This window comes from Hyperolius riggenbachi, chromosome 3 (assembly GCF_040937935.1).
Source record: "Hyperolius riggenbachi isolate aHypRig1 chromosome 3, aHypRig1.pri, whole genome shotgun sequence".
NCBI lineage: Eukaryota > Metazoa > Chordata > Amphibia > Anura > Hyperoliidae > Hyperolius > Hyperolius riggenbachi.
Genome location: NC_090648.1, coordinates 367,429,201 through 367,447,550, shown reverse-complemented (window position 1 = coordinate 367,447,550; position 18,350 = coordinate 367,429,201). Strand labels below are relative to the sequence as shown.

General features: G+C 43.1%; 1 protein-coding gene across 1 annotated transcript in view; it reads right to left on the bottom strand.

The window, feature by feature from the left end:
* Positions 1 to 2,680: 2,680 nt before the first annotated feature.
* The window catches only part of UBTD2 (ubiquitin domain containing 2), a 113,248-nt gene continuing 97,578 nt past the window's right edge, over positions 2,681 to 18,350 (bottom strand). The window contains exon 3 of the mRNA XM_068272882.1: positions 2,681 to 3,478. Within this exon, the coding sequence (XP_068128983.1) occupies positions 3,081 to 3,478 (398 nt within the window). The 3' untranslated portion in view covers positions 2,681 to 3,080. The remainder of the gene's footprint in view (positions 3,479 to 18,350) is intronic.

Below are 18,350 nucleotides of genomic sequence, written 5' to 3'. Positions count from 1 at the left end.
GCTGTCAATTTTTATTGGTCCAAGTTCATGCTGCTTTACAGACTATTTGAATGCAAGGAGAATTGTTTTGCATGCCACTGATCATCCCTAGTCACAGCATCCATGAATAAGGAACAGTTTACTACTCCTGGAGCGAGAGTCTTCCCTTCAATACGTTATTGCACTGAGCACAGCTCACACAAGGGAATGTCCCTTTTCTACTACTATCCCTAGTCTGCATTCAGGAAACTACAGTATGTCAGACTTGATCAACCTATCCCCCTTACTGTTGGAGCACTCCTAAATGAAAAAAAAGTGGGGGATTACAGAATTCTGGAATTTATTTAAACCAGCACCCAACATATGCCATCTTTTCATCACTATACATACAGTACTTCTGATCTTATTTGCAGCAGGACTGAATTTAGTGACTAGCGGGATTATACCACCAACACATTTCTTATAGTCTCTCCTCCCCTCTGATTCAAAACGTCATGGGGATAACCTTTTTCTCCTGAAATCACACTTCATCTTAGTCAACCTTTTTTCTTTCATCAATGGTTCGGACACAATCCTGTCAAATCGCAATAATTGGGACTTAGGTATGGCTTTCATAAGGGCAGTGGGATGAAACTTATGGTATTCCGATCTGTACTTTTTACATAAAAATCAATACACAATTTATTCTCTTCCTTGAATACTCTTGCATCCAAAAATTCTGCTTCATTTTCATCAACATGTGATGTCAATTGGATGTACGGATGCCCTTCTTGTACTTCGAAAAGAAAAGAGTCACTGTAATTTGCTGAATTACTGGAGTTTAGCTTTAACCCTAGACTGCTGCAGTTGACCCATATGCAATTCACTTTTTCTAAGTTTTTTCCTTGGAGATAATTTTCATCTCCTGTTAATAACTTTGTAGCACTCTGCAACTGAAAAAATACCAAAAAGTTTTTAAGAAGTACTGTCAAAATTATTCGGAGTAATTTCTTGCTTTCTGGTGGCTTAACCTCCCTGGCGGTGCATTTCTGTCTGGAATTATGAGTCAAAAGCAGTACATTTTTTTTTACTGCTTTTTGGTTCTGTTTTTGGTTTTTGGAATAAAGGTATGATTGCCTATGGTATTCATGGCTGTTGCTTCTCCAGTTCTTCTTTATATGGTTTATTGCACTTAACTCCACTGTAAAGCCTCGTACACATGCTTGATAAAAGTCGTCTGAGGCAGCCGGTAATGACCACCTCAGCCGATAAACATGCATGTGTACAGAGGCCCCTGACCCACATCCATCCACCCACCCAGCAGATCAACTCACTCCCAGCGACGTTCCATTGTATTGTGCATGCCGTTTCCCTGTCCGCCACGTGATGTCACGCAATCTCCGCTCCCAGCCCGGCCCAGCAATGTCACCCAAAGTGATCGGGTCATGATGCCCAATGGGCGACATCCATCAAATGTGTGTATGCACCTTTAAAAGTTGGAGGCTAGAGATATGCAAATAAGTTGATGCAGCTTGAAATTGGACCAATCCCATGCTTTCAAGATTGGATTAGCTTATTTACATGCTGCGCAGATTTTCATCATGATTGCTTATTGTATCAACCTAGGCTAAACATCAATGGGAGGGCAGGGCTAAATTCAATATACAGTAATATATAGATATAGGAAGTGTTTCTGATGCTGAAACCAGGAAATTGCATTCTACTGGATGTCACTATAGTGCTACTTTAAAGGGGAACTGAATAGAGAGGTATATGGAGGCTGCCATGTTTCCTTTGAAGCAATACCAGTTGCCTGGCAGCCCTGCTGATCCTCTGCCTCTAATACTATTAGCCATAGCCCTTGAACAAGCCTGCAGCAGATCAGGTGTTTCAGACTTTAAAGTCAGATCTGACAAGACTAGCTGCATGCTTGTTTCTGGTGTTATTCAGATACTACTGCAGAGAAATAGACCAGAAGTGCTGCCAGGCATTGATTAAAAAGAAATAAATATGGCAGCCTCCGTATACCTCTTACTTCAGTTCCCCTTTAAGAGAAATAAGCTGCATTACTAACAAAGCGTTCCTTGCATTCTTGAAAACCTCAGTACACACCATGCATTTCTAGCACCCGTACAAAAAAAATAAATAAATCAGCTTTTCAACTAACAGGATACATTCGAACTTCCACCCAAAAAATGAGATCTACTTACCAAGGGCTTCCTTCAGCCCCTGGCAGCCGATATGTCCCTCGCCTTAGCTCTGGTGCCCTGGGATCCCCTCCGATCCAGATGCTGACTTCACCAGGTCAGCATCTACTGCGCCGCTGGTAATCACGCTCACGTGGTCTGTAGTGCTCTGCACAGTATTTGTGCCTGCACAAAACGCTTCAGACCCCGTGAGCTCGATCACCAGCGGCGCTTGTGCAGGTGCAGTAGATGCCGACCTTGCCACGTCGGAACGGAGGGGATCCCTGGACACTGGACCTGCAGCAAGGTACATATCGGCTGCTAGGGGCTGGAAGAAGCCCCAGGTAAGTAGATCTCATTTTGGGGGGGAGCTCTGATGTATCCTTTGAGCTACTGATCATAGCAAGACCAGACTTATGGTGAACTTTTACTCCCCTGTGGTTTATATACCTGTGTATGGTTTCACTTTACTTCAAGGAAATCAAAATAAAACTGACAAACGTTTGGTTGTTTCAATTTTTCATTGTTTTTTTTTTTTTCGTTTTTTTTTTTTTTTAAAAGTGCAATGCTAAATACTCCACATACAGTCCAAACCTTTATAGAACAGATAAAAAAGATAGTTTTCCTGATGTTATAAAAAGTCTGTTTGAAGTATTAAGAAATACAACTTGATTCCCCCCAGGACGTCAGAGGAAGGCCCGGCTCTTCCTTCTGCAGTCACATGTCCATTGAACCCGCTACAAAATCCTGTGCTGCCAAAGAGGCCTGCAATGTCTTCCATTGCTCTGACAGCTCAGGACTCAATACCTAGTGGAAGTTTAAAAAAGAAAAAGGGAAAAAAAAAAAAAAAAGGAGGAGAAAAAGTTACAGGCCGAGTACAAACATAGCAAGGAGTGACTTCAGTAAAGAGAAGGACGGTGTGCATGTCTGAGATGGTCAATTCTCAACTGGTGTGGGATTTGGAACAGGTTGGCTCACTATAACTTGTACTACGTAGTCCTTAGGAATCTTCAGCTCCTCCAGTCTCATTTTATCTGTCAGAGGCCGGCCAGAAAAGAACCAGCGCTGACTAGCAGGCTCCACCCCCTCTGTGGTGTGAAGCCGCCGCTTCATATGATATACAGTGTCCGTGCTGCGTACCAGCAGCCTCAGGTCCTTGCCTGTGGATAGGCGGAGTCGCAGCTGGCATTCATGGCCAGAATTAGGAGGTGGCTCAGGGATGTCCAAAGTTTCTGTGTCACTTTTCTCCTCAATCATGTTAATGGGAGGAGCAAGGCAGTAAACAGGTAGCTGGTAACGGTTTCCCAGTTCATCGTAGCACTCAGTAAGGGCACCTTGGAGAAAAGGAACAGATAAACATTTGTTAGAGTAATTATCACCTAGTAGACCAAAGAGAAGATTTAGAAATCGTGTAGCTAAAGGTGTAGAGAAGAAACAGCGCCTCAGTCTGGTCTTTATTGCTGTCTATGTCTCCACTGGAAACCTTTCACTCCCTAATCCTGATTGCTAACATTGGGGGGGCAAACAATAAAAACCTGACATGGGTCGTAAGCATTTCCTGGTTTACGAAGGAAGCACACAGCAGGGAAGATGTTTTTTATTCTTAATCCAGCTAATGAAGAACACTGGGTGTACAAAGTACATGGGCCCTGCACCCTTCCATTTGTTGCATGACTCGAATTTGAGAAAGAACCAATGTCAATATGTGCAGTGACAGAGAACCATTGTAAACAGTATCCAGCTACACATTTCCATTGAGTAGGATTGACTGGTAGCTGGAAAAGTATGACGGTGGTTTGACCACCAGATGTCACCAATGTGCTCTGTGTAAATGGAAGAGAAGCCAGCACTGGTTGATTCTGTATGTGCTTCCTACACAGGAAGATGTTACTCAGAAAGTAACATCCTTCAAATGACTTGAAGTGAACCGGAGGTGGGAGTGATATGGAGGCTGCCATATTTGTTTCCTTTTAAACAATACCAGTTGCCTATCAGCCCTGCTGATCTATCTGGCTGCAGTACAAAGGAGGGGGGTTTCGCAACCCAAAAACATTAGACATACCGCATTTGAATGGTTAATTGCTCAGTGCTCCGTCTCTAACAGGCTAAATGCACACCTTGCATCCAAACAAATGCATTTATTTACACTATGGAGGATATTAGCTTCCTTAAAGGGGTTCTCTTGCATGTTTTAAAAAACAAAAACTGGCACTTACCTGAGGCTTCTATCAGCCCCCTGCAGCTGTAATGTCCAGAACCGTCCTCCTCCGATGCTTCGTTCCCCACCGCCGACACCAGTCTAATTATTTGTCTAAGTAGACAAATAGAACTGTGGCTGCGCGGAATAATTAGACCGGTGTCGGCGGCGGGGAAAGGAGCATCGGAGGAGGACAGCGTGGGACATTACAGCTGCAGGGGGCCAATAGAAGCCCAAAGTAAGTGTCAGTTTTTGTTTTTAAAAACATGCAAGAGAACCCCTTTAATAGTTTGCATGCAAAATATCACGTACTGGACTCTTCCACCGCGGTAAGGTTATCCCCCTGGGAAGAGACCCGAATCTATGGTTAAAATGGCCCAAAAACCTTATGTATAAACCTAGGAGCAGCTGGGCATAAATGTGTAACTTACATTTGATAGACAGCAAGGAAAGAGGCCAGTGCATCCTACAACAGGTCAGCTCTGAAAAGACTAACAGCCCATGTATGCAGCACCTCTAATAGACTAACTACACACATTGCATTCAAAACAAATGCAAATCATATGCATAAACTTACCATGCAAACCAAGGAATACAGACTGGGAGCAGCTAGCCTGGTATTTACATTAAGGCTTTGTTCACATCTAAAATCGCAATTGCTGATGCCAGCGTTTTTCGATTTTGTGAATCTTTTTTAGCGCCTCCTGGCGCTTACCTGCGTGTTACTATTTTTGTAAAGCGCTTTTCTAAGCGATTTGCTTGTTTACTTCCTGAAGCAAGTCAGGAAGTGAACTCTTTGACCCGAAAAAGAATAAATACAATGTAATTATTCTGAAAAGCTCTGTGGAAATCGCTATACAAAGCGCTTTCTCAAGCGTTTTGCGATTTCCCTATACCTTCCATTGAGGCATTTTGCCCCAAAAATGGTATAGGCAGTGCTTTAGTGAGCGGATCGAATGGAACCGCTCAGATGTGAACACTTTCATAGGGAATCATTGCACAAGCGTTTCTGAAAATAGCCAGCGCTTAAAAAAGGCGGAAATGCCCTAGATGTGAACAAGTCCTAATAGCTTTGACAAAAAGGAGGGGGCTGTGTATCCCCAAAAATGTTGTTGTCTGGAGTACATCAGAAACAAGCATGCAGCTAAATCTTGTCAGTTCTGACAATATTGTCAGAGATACCTGATCTGCATATGATTGTTCAGGGTCTATGGCTGAAAGTACCCTGTTTACCCCAAAATAAGCCTTTGTTGCCATTTTGAGCATGCTCAAAATATAAGCCCTACCCCGAAAATAAGCCAAGAAGGGAACAGAAAATGTTCAGCTCAGAGACACTTCCTGATGCATCATCATCATTATGCGCAGCCACCTCAAGAACTATAACTGCTAAAGCTGGCCACTCACTCTGCTCCTCGACTCTGTGGCAATCTGCAAATATCAGTAAACTGCAGTTGGGGCATCCCAAGCAAAATCAGTGCAGGGTTAAAGTACCACTTCATAAAAATAGAAGACATCCTCTGAAAATAAGCCTTAGCATATTTTCTGGAGCAAAAATGAATATAAGACACTGTCTTGTTTCCATAGAAACACAGTATTAGAGGCAGAGGATCAGCAGGACAACCAAGCAACTGGTATTGCTTAAAAGGCAGGCCTGGATTAACCTCACAATAGCCTGTAGGCACAGATGTCCTGGCACCCTAGACTTCGCCCTCCAAGAAACTACAACCCCCGCCGAACTGCACCGAAAGGGTGCTAGCTGTCCCAGCCTTTACTTCACTTGCCTGACATAAGTAACTACAAGTGCCCCTTAGTATTAGGGAGCCAGAAGGACCCTGAATATTAGGGTGCCCCTAAGTATATGGTAGATAGAGGTACCCTCAGTACTAAGTAGCTAGATGTGACTTTGACTGAAGGAAGATCCCGGCATTGGAAAACAGAGCAGGGTAACCTCTCACTATACTGGGGGCACCTACCTAAATGGGGGCGGCGGATTAAATATGACTTGTGGCCTTTGACCTGGTATAAGTTTTCAATTTCAGACCTTCATCTTTTTGAGTTTGACACCCCTGCCTTAAGGTATCAAGTATTCACTATTGCACTTTGGTGTGGCAGTTTCCATACAGTGAAACATAATGCTTGAAGGAATACTGTAAGGGGGGGGGGGGGGGGGGGTCGGGAGAAAATAAATTGAACTTTTTCGGGGCTTCTAATGGTCCCCCGCAGACATCCTGTGCCCTCGCAGCCACTCACCAATGCTCCGGCCCCGCCTCCGGTTCACTTCTGGAATTTCAAACTTTAAAGTCTGAAAACCACTGCGCCCGATTTGTCGTGTCCTCGCTCCCACTAATGTCACCAGAAGTGTACAGCGCAGGCACAGATCATACTGGGCCTGCGCAGTACACTCCTGGTGACATCAGCGGGAGTGAGGACACGGCAACGCAGGCACAGTGGTTTTCAGAATTTAAAGTCAGAAATTCCAGAAGTGAACCGGAGGCGGGGCCGGAGCATCGGTGAGTGGCTCTGCGAGCACAGGATGTCTGCGGGGGACCATTAGAAGCCCCGGGTAAGTTCAACTCATTTTCCCCCGACCCCCCTACAGTATTCCTTTAAGTGCAATTTAACCATTTAATCCTGAGCATTAGAAATTATAATGGCATTAGAAATTATGATTGCAGTGCCATCATATGGCATAGTGGATAGCCTTGCAGTGCAAATGTCCCTAGTTCAGGACATGACTCGTCTGTTCTCTCCATGTTTACGTGGGTTTACATGGTTAGGTGGTGCATTGCGACAAGCTGAGTTACATTGTGGCAGTTATGCCGCACTGTAAAGCACCACTGTGAACGTATCCCAAGGCCTCTTTCACATGGAAGGCTGAAGGTGGAGAATACAACCTGTCAGCTTCTACCATTAACCGACTGGATGCCTGCTAGCATTTAGCATGGGCAGTGGATGGGCAGCTTCCCCCTATGAGTCCCATCTGAGTGTGGCCATTCTCAGATGCAACTTGCTGCATTTCTTTTCTGCTGTTGGGTAACTCCTCTGTATATCAAACACGGACGTGACTGGGGTAACAAATGCTGCTGCAATTTAATTGCACTCTTAGCTGGCAGAAGTGGTGCTGAATTGCCAGAGAAGTGCGCAGTTCAGCCGTCTGTCTAAAACAGGTCTTAAAGGAGCAGTGGAGAGAGCAGATCTGCCTCCTGCACGGCCAGTGCTGAGTGTAAGGGGCACAGATGTTGCTCATCAGGATATTCTCTAAATATACTGATGGAGCTTTACTGACTGGAAAGTACAATCTACAGTGAACTTGCACCAAATTCGTTTAGGCTGGTTTTACACCTGGCCAATGGGCTTGCGTTGCGATGCTCTGCTCCCATCACATAAACAATTTCTTATATGACCCTGTGGAAGAGTGTCCCGACAGGGTCATATGCATGCCGCCCCTCGCCCAGCAACGTGCTCCCTGCTGGACAGGAAGTACATCACTGGGACTCCCAGCCTCCCCGTCGTATTTGCATTCTTCCGCACATGCATACCTCACCCCCAACTTATTTACAATTTCTGCCTCGCCCATAGACTTCCATGCATTCCGCCACGCTGTGTTGCTGCAGAAATCCGAAGGCAACGCGCTCTTGACTTTGTGGCGGGTCAGCTGCAATTTGGAAAGTTGTGGCGCAACGCGACGCAGGAGGTGTACTAGGCCTTATAGACTTTCATTGCTGCTGCGCTAACCTGTATGCAGAAAGGGTAACACAACGCAAAGTGTAAAAGAGACCTGTTCAGCATTTCAGCAAGATGAATGTGCACTCAAATCTTCAGCCTGACAAATGGTCATAAGACACTGCCCTGAGCACAAAGGTCAGATCAGAAATCTTCATGCTGAAAATCATTCTACAGAAATTATACTCTATAAACAGAGAAATATTATGTCAGCTTAGTGAGAGGAGCAGATTCACCTACAGTCTTATATCAGCTTGATTCCTCTCTCAATTTCTGTATTCATTAGTTTGGCACACACTGTTTTCTTTTACATTTGGAAGGGGATACATAACTGTCTAAAATTGATGATCTCTACTTGAAAGTGCTTTGTTTGCAAGAATTTTCTCAGTTCCTGTAGTGCCAAGTCTGGCCTGCAAGTGGAGCACAAAAACCTAGCAAATGTTCTATTCTAATCCGCCAAGTTCTCAAGCATAAGCACTTCCAATAGCCATTTAACTGTTATTTTGCACATGTTTCTCAGCTGGTCCTCATTAAAAATGTAAGAGTGTTTCTCCCTCTCTCTCTTTTTTTAATGGCGTCAGCTGGCACAGCTTCATGCTGTCTTAGCATGATATGGAAGATAGGCAAGCACTGGGCCTGTGGTTATTATGCATCCTCTGTGCGTGTCCAGTGACCTCTTTCTTCAGAACAGTAATTAGCCATAATGATTCCCATAATCACATCCCCTAGGCTTTGTAAAACAACACCTTAGATAGGAAACTGCTTAACTTACAAAGTAAACAGATAATCAGGCTTCAGATTAACCCCGAGACAAGCTTTTGGCGCATGATACAAAAACAGAGAATATTGATCAAACTTGAAGGTTTGCTGCTCTGTACTTCAATCATCTAATGTCATCACTGCAAAAGCCATTTTGTAACTGAATGCCACTGAATATCCTTCTGTTTCAGACTGCAGGTGCAAGAGCTCTGTAAGAAAACTTGTTGGAAGTCACTGGAATGGTAATTGGCTTGGTGTAAAAAATCCCAGTATCCTAGAAACGTAAAGCAAACTTACCCTGATATTCACCCTTAAATCTAATAATGTGGTGCTGTCCCCTTAACTTTAAAGGACAACTATAGCAAAAAAAAAAAAGTAAGCAGTTAAAATCTGACATATTTTGGACTAGTCATCTCATGGGGGGTACCCTGAACGGCAGTGTCTCAGTCCTATTGCAAAAATATTAAGTAGGGAGGCTGGCTGGTATCTTACTATTTTGGCAGCTGGACTGAGCAACTGCTATTCAGGAAAGGCTTTTGAAAAACAAGAACACCCTGTGAATACCCATGAGGAGCTGGACTAGTCCAAAACCTGTTGGTTCTGTCAGATTTTAACTGCTTACTTTTTTTGCTATAGTGGTCCTTTAACTTACCTTCCTACAGTCCCTGTTTACACCAGTGTGGCTCCCGTACTCATCCATTCTTCTGGAAGTCTTTAGGCCTCCAGCCCTACTCCCATAGCCCAGACATGGCTGTGAACAATCATACTTGTACTGAGCATGTGTGAGTTGAACGAAGGAAAGAAGGTGATCAAAGGTATTTGGCTTCCCTGAAATACAATATTAGTGAAGAACAGGAAAAATGATCAACGCTGGAGCAAAGCAACTGCCAAATACCTTTTAGGTCTGGTTCACATCGGACAAAAAAATGTTCAGTTCACCGAACTGTAATGGAAAGGACCCTATGTTTATCATTAGGATCCAATCACATTGCTGTGTTCGAATGGAACCGTTAGATCCGTTCTGCTGAACAGACCACAAGTTTGGGTCTGCAGCAATTTTTCCAGATTGCATTGACCGCGCGCTAACGAAACATAAAGTCAAGGATGGAAAACAGATACCTTTAAAAACTGGTCCGTTCCACGAATCGGTTTTCCATCCATGCCGTAGTGAACCAGGCCGAAATTGCTTTCATCTAAAGAGGACTGCACCATATTATTAGATTTATTCCTTAATGGTCTTTTCAGGTACCCTTTAATGGCCTCCATTCACAATACCATGTGTGGTAATGAAATTTAGGTCGGTAAATTACCGCCACCATAAATGGGCAATTTTATTTCCATATTCACAACATTATACCGAGTTCTAGTAAAGGTCAGTAAAATAGTGTGGCAACATGTCGGAATAAGTGCGTAAAATATAATTTTCTGCAAACACAGCTCAACAGGCTCTAGACTACATGTAATTGGATGTGAAGTGAAAAATAGCAATAGAGACTTACAGGTGACAAAAAAATAATAATCTGTAATTAAAAATAAAACAATGCGCTCTTTTTTCATTATGAATTCAATTTTTTGGGGGAAATTTAATGCTAAAATAACTATTTTTTAACTAACATGTTACTTTAATTTCATCACTTTTTTTTACCAACAATTTCAGGTGGAAAACATTGTGAATGTGAACATGGTCATACTTCAGTCGGTAATTTTCCAACATTTGTTAAAGAATGCGGTAACTCATTGAGAAGGGAAACCAATGCATTCCTGCACACCGACTGGTTTGGAAAAAGTACTGCAATGACGCATTCATTCCACAGGGAGGAGCGATCCCACAAATCCATAGGGGTGCTGTCTACGTGTATGAGGTGTGGAGAAATAACACCCATCCTTTTCACACTGAACAAGTTGTGTTATGATGACGTTGCAGCGCAACATAGTTGAAAAGTTGCATCGCTCAGTAGCGACGAGTCCATATGGTGAGGCATACAGTACAATGAAAGCATGCCCTACTGCCACTGTAAATGCATGCATTAACTGGTTCATCAACAGCCTTCTGTGTGTTACTGTGTCGGGAATGGCTGTACAGCAATCAACGGGAAAGCCCCATAGGAAGATCAATGCGTTGTGTTGCAATGATGTTGTCCATTGCAAGGCAACGCAATGGACAGCGTGTGAAAGGGCCCTAAAAATTTGGCCATACATCATACAACTTATAATTTCAAATGGATCTTTTAAATTTAATCAATTTTCTTGATTGATTGTTTGAAAAAAATTCAATCCAATACGCCATCCACTATTAAATTTTTTCTTAAAATTGTTCAACATTTTCCCCCACGGCCAACAGATTTGGGTAAAATCAGGAGCTTTGGTCAATTTTTCCAACTTAAAAATATATGTACACATTTTTTATTCACTCAATCATTTTGATAAACTGAAAAAAAAAAAAAAGTTTTGGTTGAATGTTATATGGCCACCTTGATAGGCATGGTTAATGAGATGCTAATAAATTAGAATCAATACAGATGTTATGCTAACTTTAAGCAAATGTTTGCAAATGCTAACCTCACCTTTGCATAAAATTGGCATCAATTCAAAATTATTAGCATCTTAATGACCATCCTCCTTACTAATAGCGGAGTGCAACTCAGGACAGCTTTCACAATAAGGGCTGGTTCACACAGGCTTCTCCTACAAAAGGTAACCACCAGCCGTGGCGCTTGTCGTTAAGCGATGCCCATGTACCATTGTTTATGTGAATGCTGCATTCTGATACTGATTTACCCTGTCATTTGAGGCAACCTTGGAAGGCGTTGTTTAGCACCACATTCCTGTGTTCCCTGTGTCAGGGTGAAGAACTTGCCTGCCAGTTTTCTGTATACATTTTTCCGCATGAGTTTTCTGCACACCATTATGCGACTTTGTATGTGGAAAAACGTGCAGGTTGTTTTCACAGCAGCTAATGTATAGGATATGTGTAGTCACCTTTAGGCTGGGAGCATACTTAGGGCCTGATTCATCAAGCTGCGCTGCATGTTAATTGTCATATTAGCGGCTATTAGTGAAGTATCGCGGTGGCCCGCATTGAAAGTTACATGTGTTGCTAAAGAAGCAATGTGTGTAACTAAGGGAAGGCACGCGTTCCATACATGGAAGCAAGTGCTGCTATGTAAGGTGTGCATAGCGCACACTACTGCTTATTAAGCTGCGCTGCTTTAGTAGCGCAGCTTGATGAATCAGGCCCTTTGTGTTCATTTTCTGCAAACAAAAACTGAGAACCAACGTTATTTAATAGGCTAAAGAACACCTGAGTCCAGAAACCCACTAGGAGCAATTTCTAATCGCTAATGATTTGAAAAAGCTCTTGCTCCCGGGACTGCAATGCTATGGGGGATTTTTATAAAATCACATAGCTCAAGTGGGATCACACCCATAGCATTACATTAGAGTTTTCAAAACGCTCAGAAAAATCTCCTAGTGGGTTTCTGGCCTGAATGCGAAGCACTGCGTGCATTTTCTCTATCAATTGCATTAGCTTGTGTAAAAAAAAACATGGGCATTCTCCAACATACAGACACGCATAGTATGCAGAAAAATGTGTGCAGAAAACTGACAGGCAAGTGTGCTTCCAGCTTCGGCCTCCTGGACCTTGCCTGGCAGTCCAAGGCAGGAGCGGCAGGCAGAAGAATCTCTGGTGACTATTCGCCTTTCACCATGTACAAATAATCACAGAGAAACGGGCATCTGGTTACTTTTTTAGCCTGGAATTAAGTGCTTTCATTTGCAGCTATGACTTGGTGTGGCCTGTTAAAGAAAAACAGCCTTTGCATTCTTTCTAAATGTTTCCCAATTTGTGGATTTTTCCCCCTTAATTATTCCCATGCCATATGTGTGCTGGAAATAAACATGAAAAGCAAGCTGCAGTTAATTACAGTAAGCCTGGTATGTAAGGCTGCTCACTAAGAAGTGCAGCCAGGACCTCTGTCACTTCAGGTGGTGCTCTACCCAGCTTCTGGATGGACAAACCACTGCAAGGGGTCGCTTAGAGCTGGTTCACAGCACAAGTGCTTTTAATCACTTTTGTGTTCAACAGCATTTTGAAAAACACGGATTGTACAATGAATTTCCAATTTACTTATAAGGCCTCTTTCATAACAGTATCTGTCAGCTGCTCCCGTGCACTGACTGGTCACTTGTTAGCGATCGGTCCTGGCGCTGGACAGGTGGTCCCCCCATGAAGTCATATTTGAGCGTTGCCACAGCCGTGTTAAGACATGGCATGTCTGCTGCGTAGTAACGCCATCGCGTGTCAAGTTCTGACACGTTACATTACAAACTCTATCACTCGGCTGCGTGTCATTGCAGCTGTGTGGTGCTCATGGGCGGCAGATAACCTGATAACCGTGCAGTTAAGCCTCACATCTGAAAGAGGACTTACTATGCACATTATAAAATGTAATCTTTATTCAACTAACAGCAACTTGAATTTTTACTTTGGGTCCACTTTAAAGTGGAATTATGTTGAAAACTTCCCTCTGCTGTAAGATATTTGCACACTATTATAACTAGTAAGAAAAAATGTGCCTGAAAATGCTAATACATGGTTATTTTTACTACCCTGGACATATCACGATTGTGTTGACAGGCAACTGCATTACATTTAGCTTTAGCTCTGCAGGGGAGTTTTCTCTGCTGTATAGATTGCAGAAGCAAAGAAGGGACTGTATCTGGTTGGTTGATGTGACAGCTGCACTGATTGTAAAAGGCAGACAGCTTTATTTTCTCCCCACACTCAACTCCCTCTGACTGAACAGGATATGAGGTAATCACGCAATGGGCAGTTCCAGCATGAGGAACTGATTTTTTATTTTTGCACAAATGACATTACTTTGAAATAAAGGGAAGCAGAATAATTATACTGTATGTACAGTAAGGAGATGGGAGACAGATTTTTATTGTATCATATGCCAGACTGTAATTTCACTTTAAAAATCTGTTTCTCAGCAGTACCAACCTTAAAGGGAACCTGTACTGAGTAAAATTATTTTAACTTAACACATGAGGTAACTTCAAATGAACATTACATAGTTAGCTTGTCATCCGTTTCTCTCAGAAGCTCACCATTTTCTTCTGACATTATCCCTTCCAGTTCTGACAACATTTTGTCAGAACTGAAATATATCAGTTGCTGTCAGTTACAGCTGAGAGGACAACGGATGTGCCAGTTAATGTCCATGTTTGCTATGGCTATGGCTCAAGTGGGCGATGTTACAGATGTTACAGTTTAACAGTGTGCTGACCAGGAAGCTCTTAAGGGGTAATGGACATTTTCAAAATGGAGGACGGAGAATTCCCTTGATCACAGTGGACAAACAGGGCGCAGGGGAGGAGAAAGAGATTGAGGAGTAGACTACACAGGAGGTAAGTATGACTTGTGTATGTTTATTTTGTCTTTTAATTTTCAGTTCAGGTTTTCTTTAATGTAAGAAGCAGTGGGTGTGAGATGTACAGAGCAGGATGAGCAGCTCAGGAGTTAGTGGCTGATTTGCAGTATGCAGTAAGTGGGGGAGTGGCTTTGTCCAGGCTGTATTTTTCCAGTACATGAAAGTAAAAGAGGAGGGCACAGAACAGGATTTGCAGACTACAGCACTTGCCAGGGACAGAGTTACAAACCTTAGCAGATGTTACACGTGTGCACATATTTCAGATATGCTGTATATTTAGCCCTCTGCTTGGCATTCACTTTTATTGAATAGCAGAAACAAACAAACACAGAACATTTATATCGCACTTTTCTCCTGGCGGACTCAAAGCGCCAGAGTTGCAGTCACTAGGATGCGCTCTATAGGCAGTAGCAGTGTTAAGGAGACTCCTACTGAATAGGTGCTGGCTTACTGAACGGGCAGAGCCAAGATTCGAACCCTGGTCTCCTGTATCAGAGGCAGAGCCCTTAACCATTACACTATCCAGCCACCGCAGAACAATGTGGAGTCTCATTAATCTGGGAGAGGACTACATTAAGGCTACTTTCCCACCAGGACGTTGCGTCTTAGGGGACGTTATGGTCGCATAACGTGCCCCTAACGCAACGCCTGGTGGTGCTGGATGTGGACATCAGACTGAGCCGCGTTGTGCAGCTCACTCTGGCGTCCATGATGCCGTGATGCGCACTCTTGGATGCATGCGGCATCACGTGGTCCCGCCAACCAATCGCCGCACAGAGCAGCAGCTCCAGGAAGTAAACACTGCACGTCACACCGTGCAATGAATATCAATTAGCCATGTGCCTGGCCGCTCTCCCCTCCTCCCCAACATTACTGAGCATGTGTAAGCAGTCTAACGCGGCATAGCCGCGTATAAAGTACTGCATACAGTACGTTATCTTGAGGTGCAGCGTTACAATGTAACGCAACGTGGGCACTGTTAACAGCCCATTGATTTTTCATTACTGTGCGGTGGGGTGCGCCTGTAACGTCTTACTGTGAAAGCAGCTGGAAAGTGTCAGAGGGCGGCATATGAATGTATGAAAAGAAGAAAACTGCACTGCAAAATGTATGAAAAAAAGAAAACTGCACTGCACTCACAAACTGTATGAAAAGAAGAAAACTGCACTGCACTCACAAAATGTACGAAAAGAAAAAACCTGCACTGCACTCACAAAATGTATGAAAAGAAGAAAACTGCACTGCACTCACAAAATGTATGAAAAGAAGAAAACTGCACTGCACTCACAAAATGTATGAAAAGAAGAAAACTGCACTGCACTCACAAAATGTATGAAAAGAAGAAAACTGCACTGCACTCACAAACGTATGAAAAGAAGAAAACTGCACTGCACTCAAAAATGTATGAAAAGAAGAAAACTGCACTGCACTCACAAAATGTATGAAAAGAAGAAAACTGCACTGCACTCACAAAATGTATGAAAAGCAGAAAACTGCACTGCACTCACAAAATGTATGAAAAGAAGAAAACTGCACTGCACTCACAAACGTATGAAAAGAAGAAAACTGCACTGCACTCAAAAATGTATGAAAAGAAGAAAACTGCACTGCACTCACAAAATTTATGAAAAGAAGAAAACTGCACTGCACTCACAAATGCATAAAAGAAGAAAACCGCACTGCACTCACAAATGCATAAAAGAAGAAAACCGCACTGCACTCACAAATGCATAAAAGAAGAAAACCGCACTGCACTCACAAATGCATAAAAGAAGAAAACCGCACTGCACTCACAAATGTATAAAAGAAGAAAACCGCACTGCACTCACAAATGTATGAAAAGAAGAAAACTGTACTGCACTCACAAATGCATAAAAGAAGAAAACCGCACTGCACTCACAAATGCATAAAAGAAGAAAACCGCACTGCACTCACAAATGCATAAAAGAAGAAAACCGCACTGCACTCACAAATGCATAAAAGAAGAAAACCGCACTGCACTCACAAATGTATGAAAAGCAGAAAACTGCACTGCACTCACAAATGTATGAAAAGAAGAAAACTGCACTGCACTCACAAAATTTATGAAAAGAAGAAAACTGCACTGCACTCACAAAATTTATGAAAAGAAGAAAACTGCACTGCACTCAAAAATGTATGAAAAGAAGAAAACTGCACTGCACTCACAAAATTTATGAAAAGAAGAAAACTGCACTGCACTCACAAATGCATAAAAGAAGAAAACCGCACTGCACTCACAAATGCATAAAAGAAGAAAACCGCACTGCACTCACAAATGCATAAAAGAAGAAAACCGCACTGCACTCACAAATGTATAAAAGAAGAAAACCGCACTGCACTCACAAATGTATGAAAAGAAGAAAACTGTACTGCACTCACAAATGCATAAAAGAAGAAAACCGCACTGCACTCACAAATGCATAAAAGAAGAAAACCGCACTGCACTCACAAATGCATAAAAGAAGAAAACCGCACTGCACTCACAAATGCATAAAAGAAGAAAACCGCACTGCACTCACAAATGTATAAAAGAAGAAAACCGCACTGCACTCACAAATGTATGAAAAGAAGAAAACTGTACTGCACTCACAAAATGTATGAAAAGAAGAAAACTGCACTGCACTCACAAAATGTATGAAAAGAAGAAAACTGCACTGCACTCACAAAATGTATGAACATCTCTAACTACTGCTAAAATATTTTAAATAAAAAGAATTCCCACAATGCAAGTCTGCACAGTATTTTCACTGCTGGGAATCTTCACCGTCTTTGCAATCTGGCAAGGAGCTGTGCACGCAGACAATGGCGAAGTGCTGGCTGCCAATGATGACAGAATCAAGCTCTCCAGCTTTTATTCCATAAGCATTTAGCTATCCTACAGCCAACTGCATGAGGAAAGTAGTGAGGAGCAGGAGACAATAATACTTAGCATATTGACTTGCTCTCAGCTAATAGGCTGCCTTTTGTTCTATTAATTCTTATTCTAAGGCTGCTTACACACAGGGACGTTACAGGCGCGCCTGTAACGCTCCCCCAACGCACAGCAATGTAACACAAGTGGGCTGTTCACACAGCCCACGTTGCGTTACATGTAACGCTGCACGTTCTCCCGAAAGTGCAGCATGCTACGGCGTTACAGCGGCTTAAGCCGTGTTAGACTGTCTGCACATGCGCAGTCATGTTGGGGAGGAGCGGAGAGCGGCCGGGCACATGGCTAATTAATATTCACTGCACGTTGTGACGTGCAGTGTTCACTTCCTGGAGCGGCCGCTCTGTGCGGTGATTGGCCGGCGGGACCACGTGATGCCGCATGCGCACAAGAGTACGCATCACGGCATCACGGACGCCAGAGTGAGCTGCACAACGCGGCTCACTCTGACGTCCACATAGAAGAGCACCAAGCGTCGCGTTAGGTGCCACGTTAAGGTCGCATAACGTGCACCTAACGCAACGTCTTAGTGTGCAAGTAGCCTAAAGGAGTAATTGATATTAACAGTGGCTGGAATTCACTGTTTACCTAGCCCAAAATATATGTATAATTCTGCTTCATGTCCATTAGCATGAGGAACACATGTCCCAGGACCAATATTTTGATACAGATGTAAGTACATAAGTGTATGGCTTCTCCAGGTCCTGTCCTCTGAAAACCCTACCATTATCATGGGTGATTTTAACATTCCTGTTGACAAAAATTCTGTTGCTGCCAAGCTTCTCCCTCTTGATCTGTCCTCTGCATTTGATTCCGTTGACCACAACTCACTCCTCCAGATCCTTTCTTCACTAGGTATATAGGGCCTTGCTCTCTCCTGGATATCTTCCTATCTCTCTGGAAGGTCTTTCACAGTCTCTTACTGAGATGATATGTCTTCCCCACATCCTATGTATGTGGCAGTACCACAGGGCTCTGTTTTTGGCCCCCTCCTCTTTTCAATCTACATGAATGGTCACAGCAACTTAATAATGTAAACTCATTGGTTTTCAATACCACTTATACACAGATGATATACAGCTGTACCTCCCCATACCTCAACTTTGGCTTTGGATGTGTTCCTGATTGGTTGTCTGCTA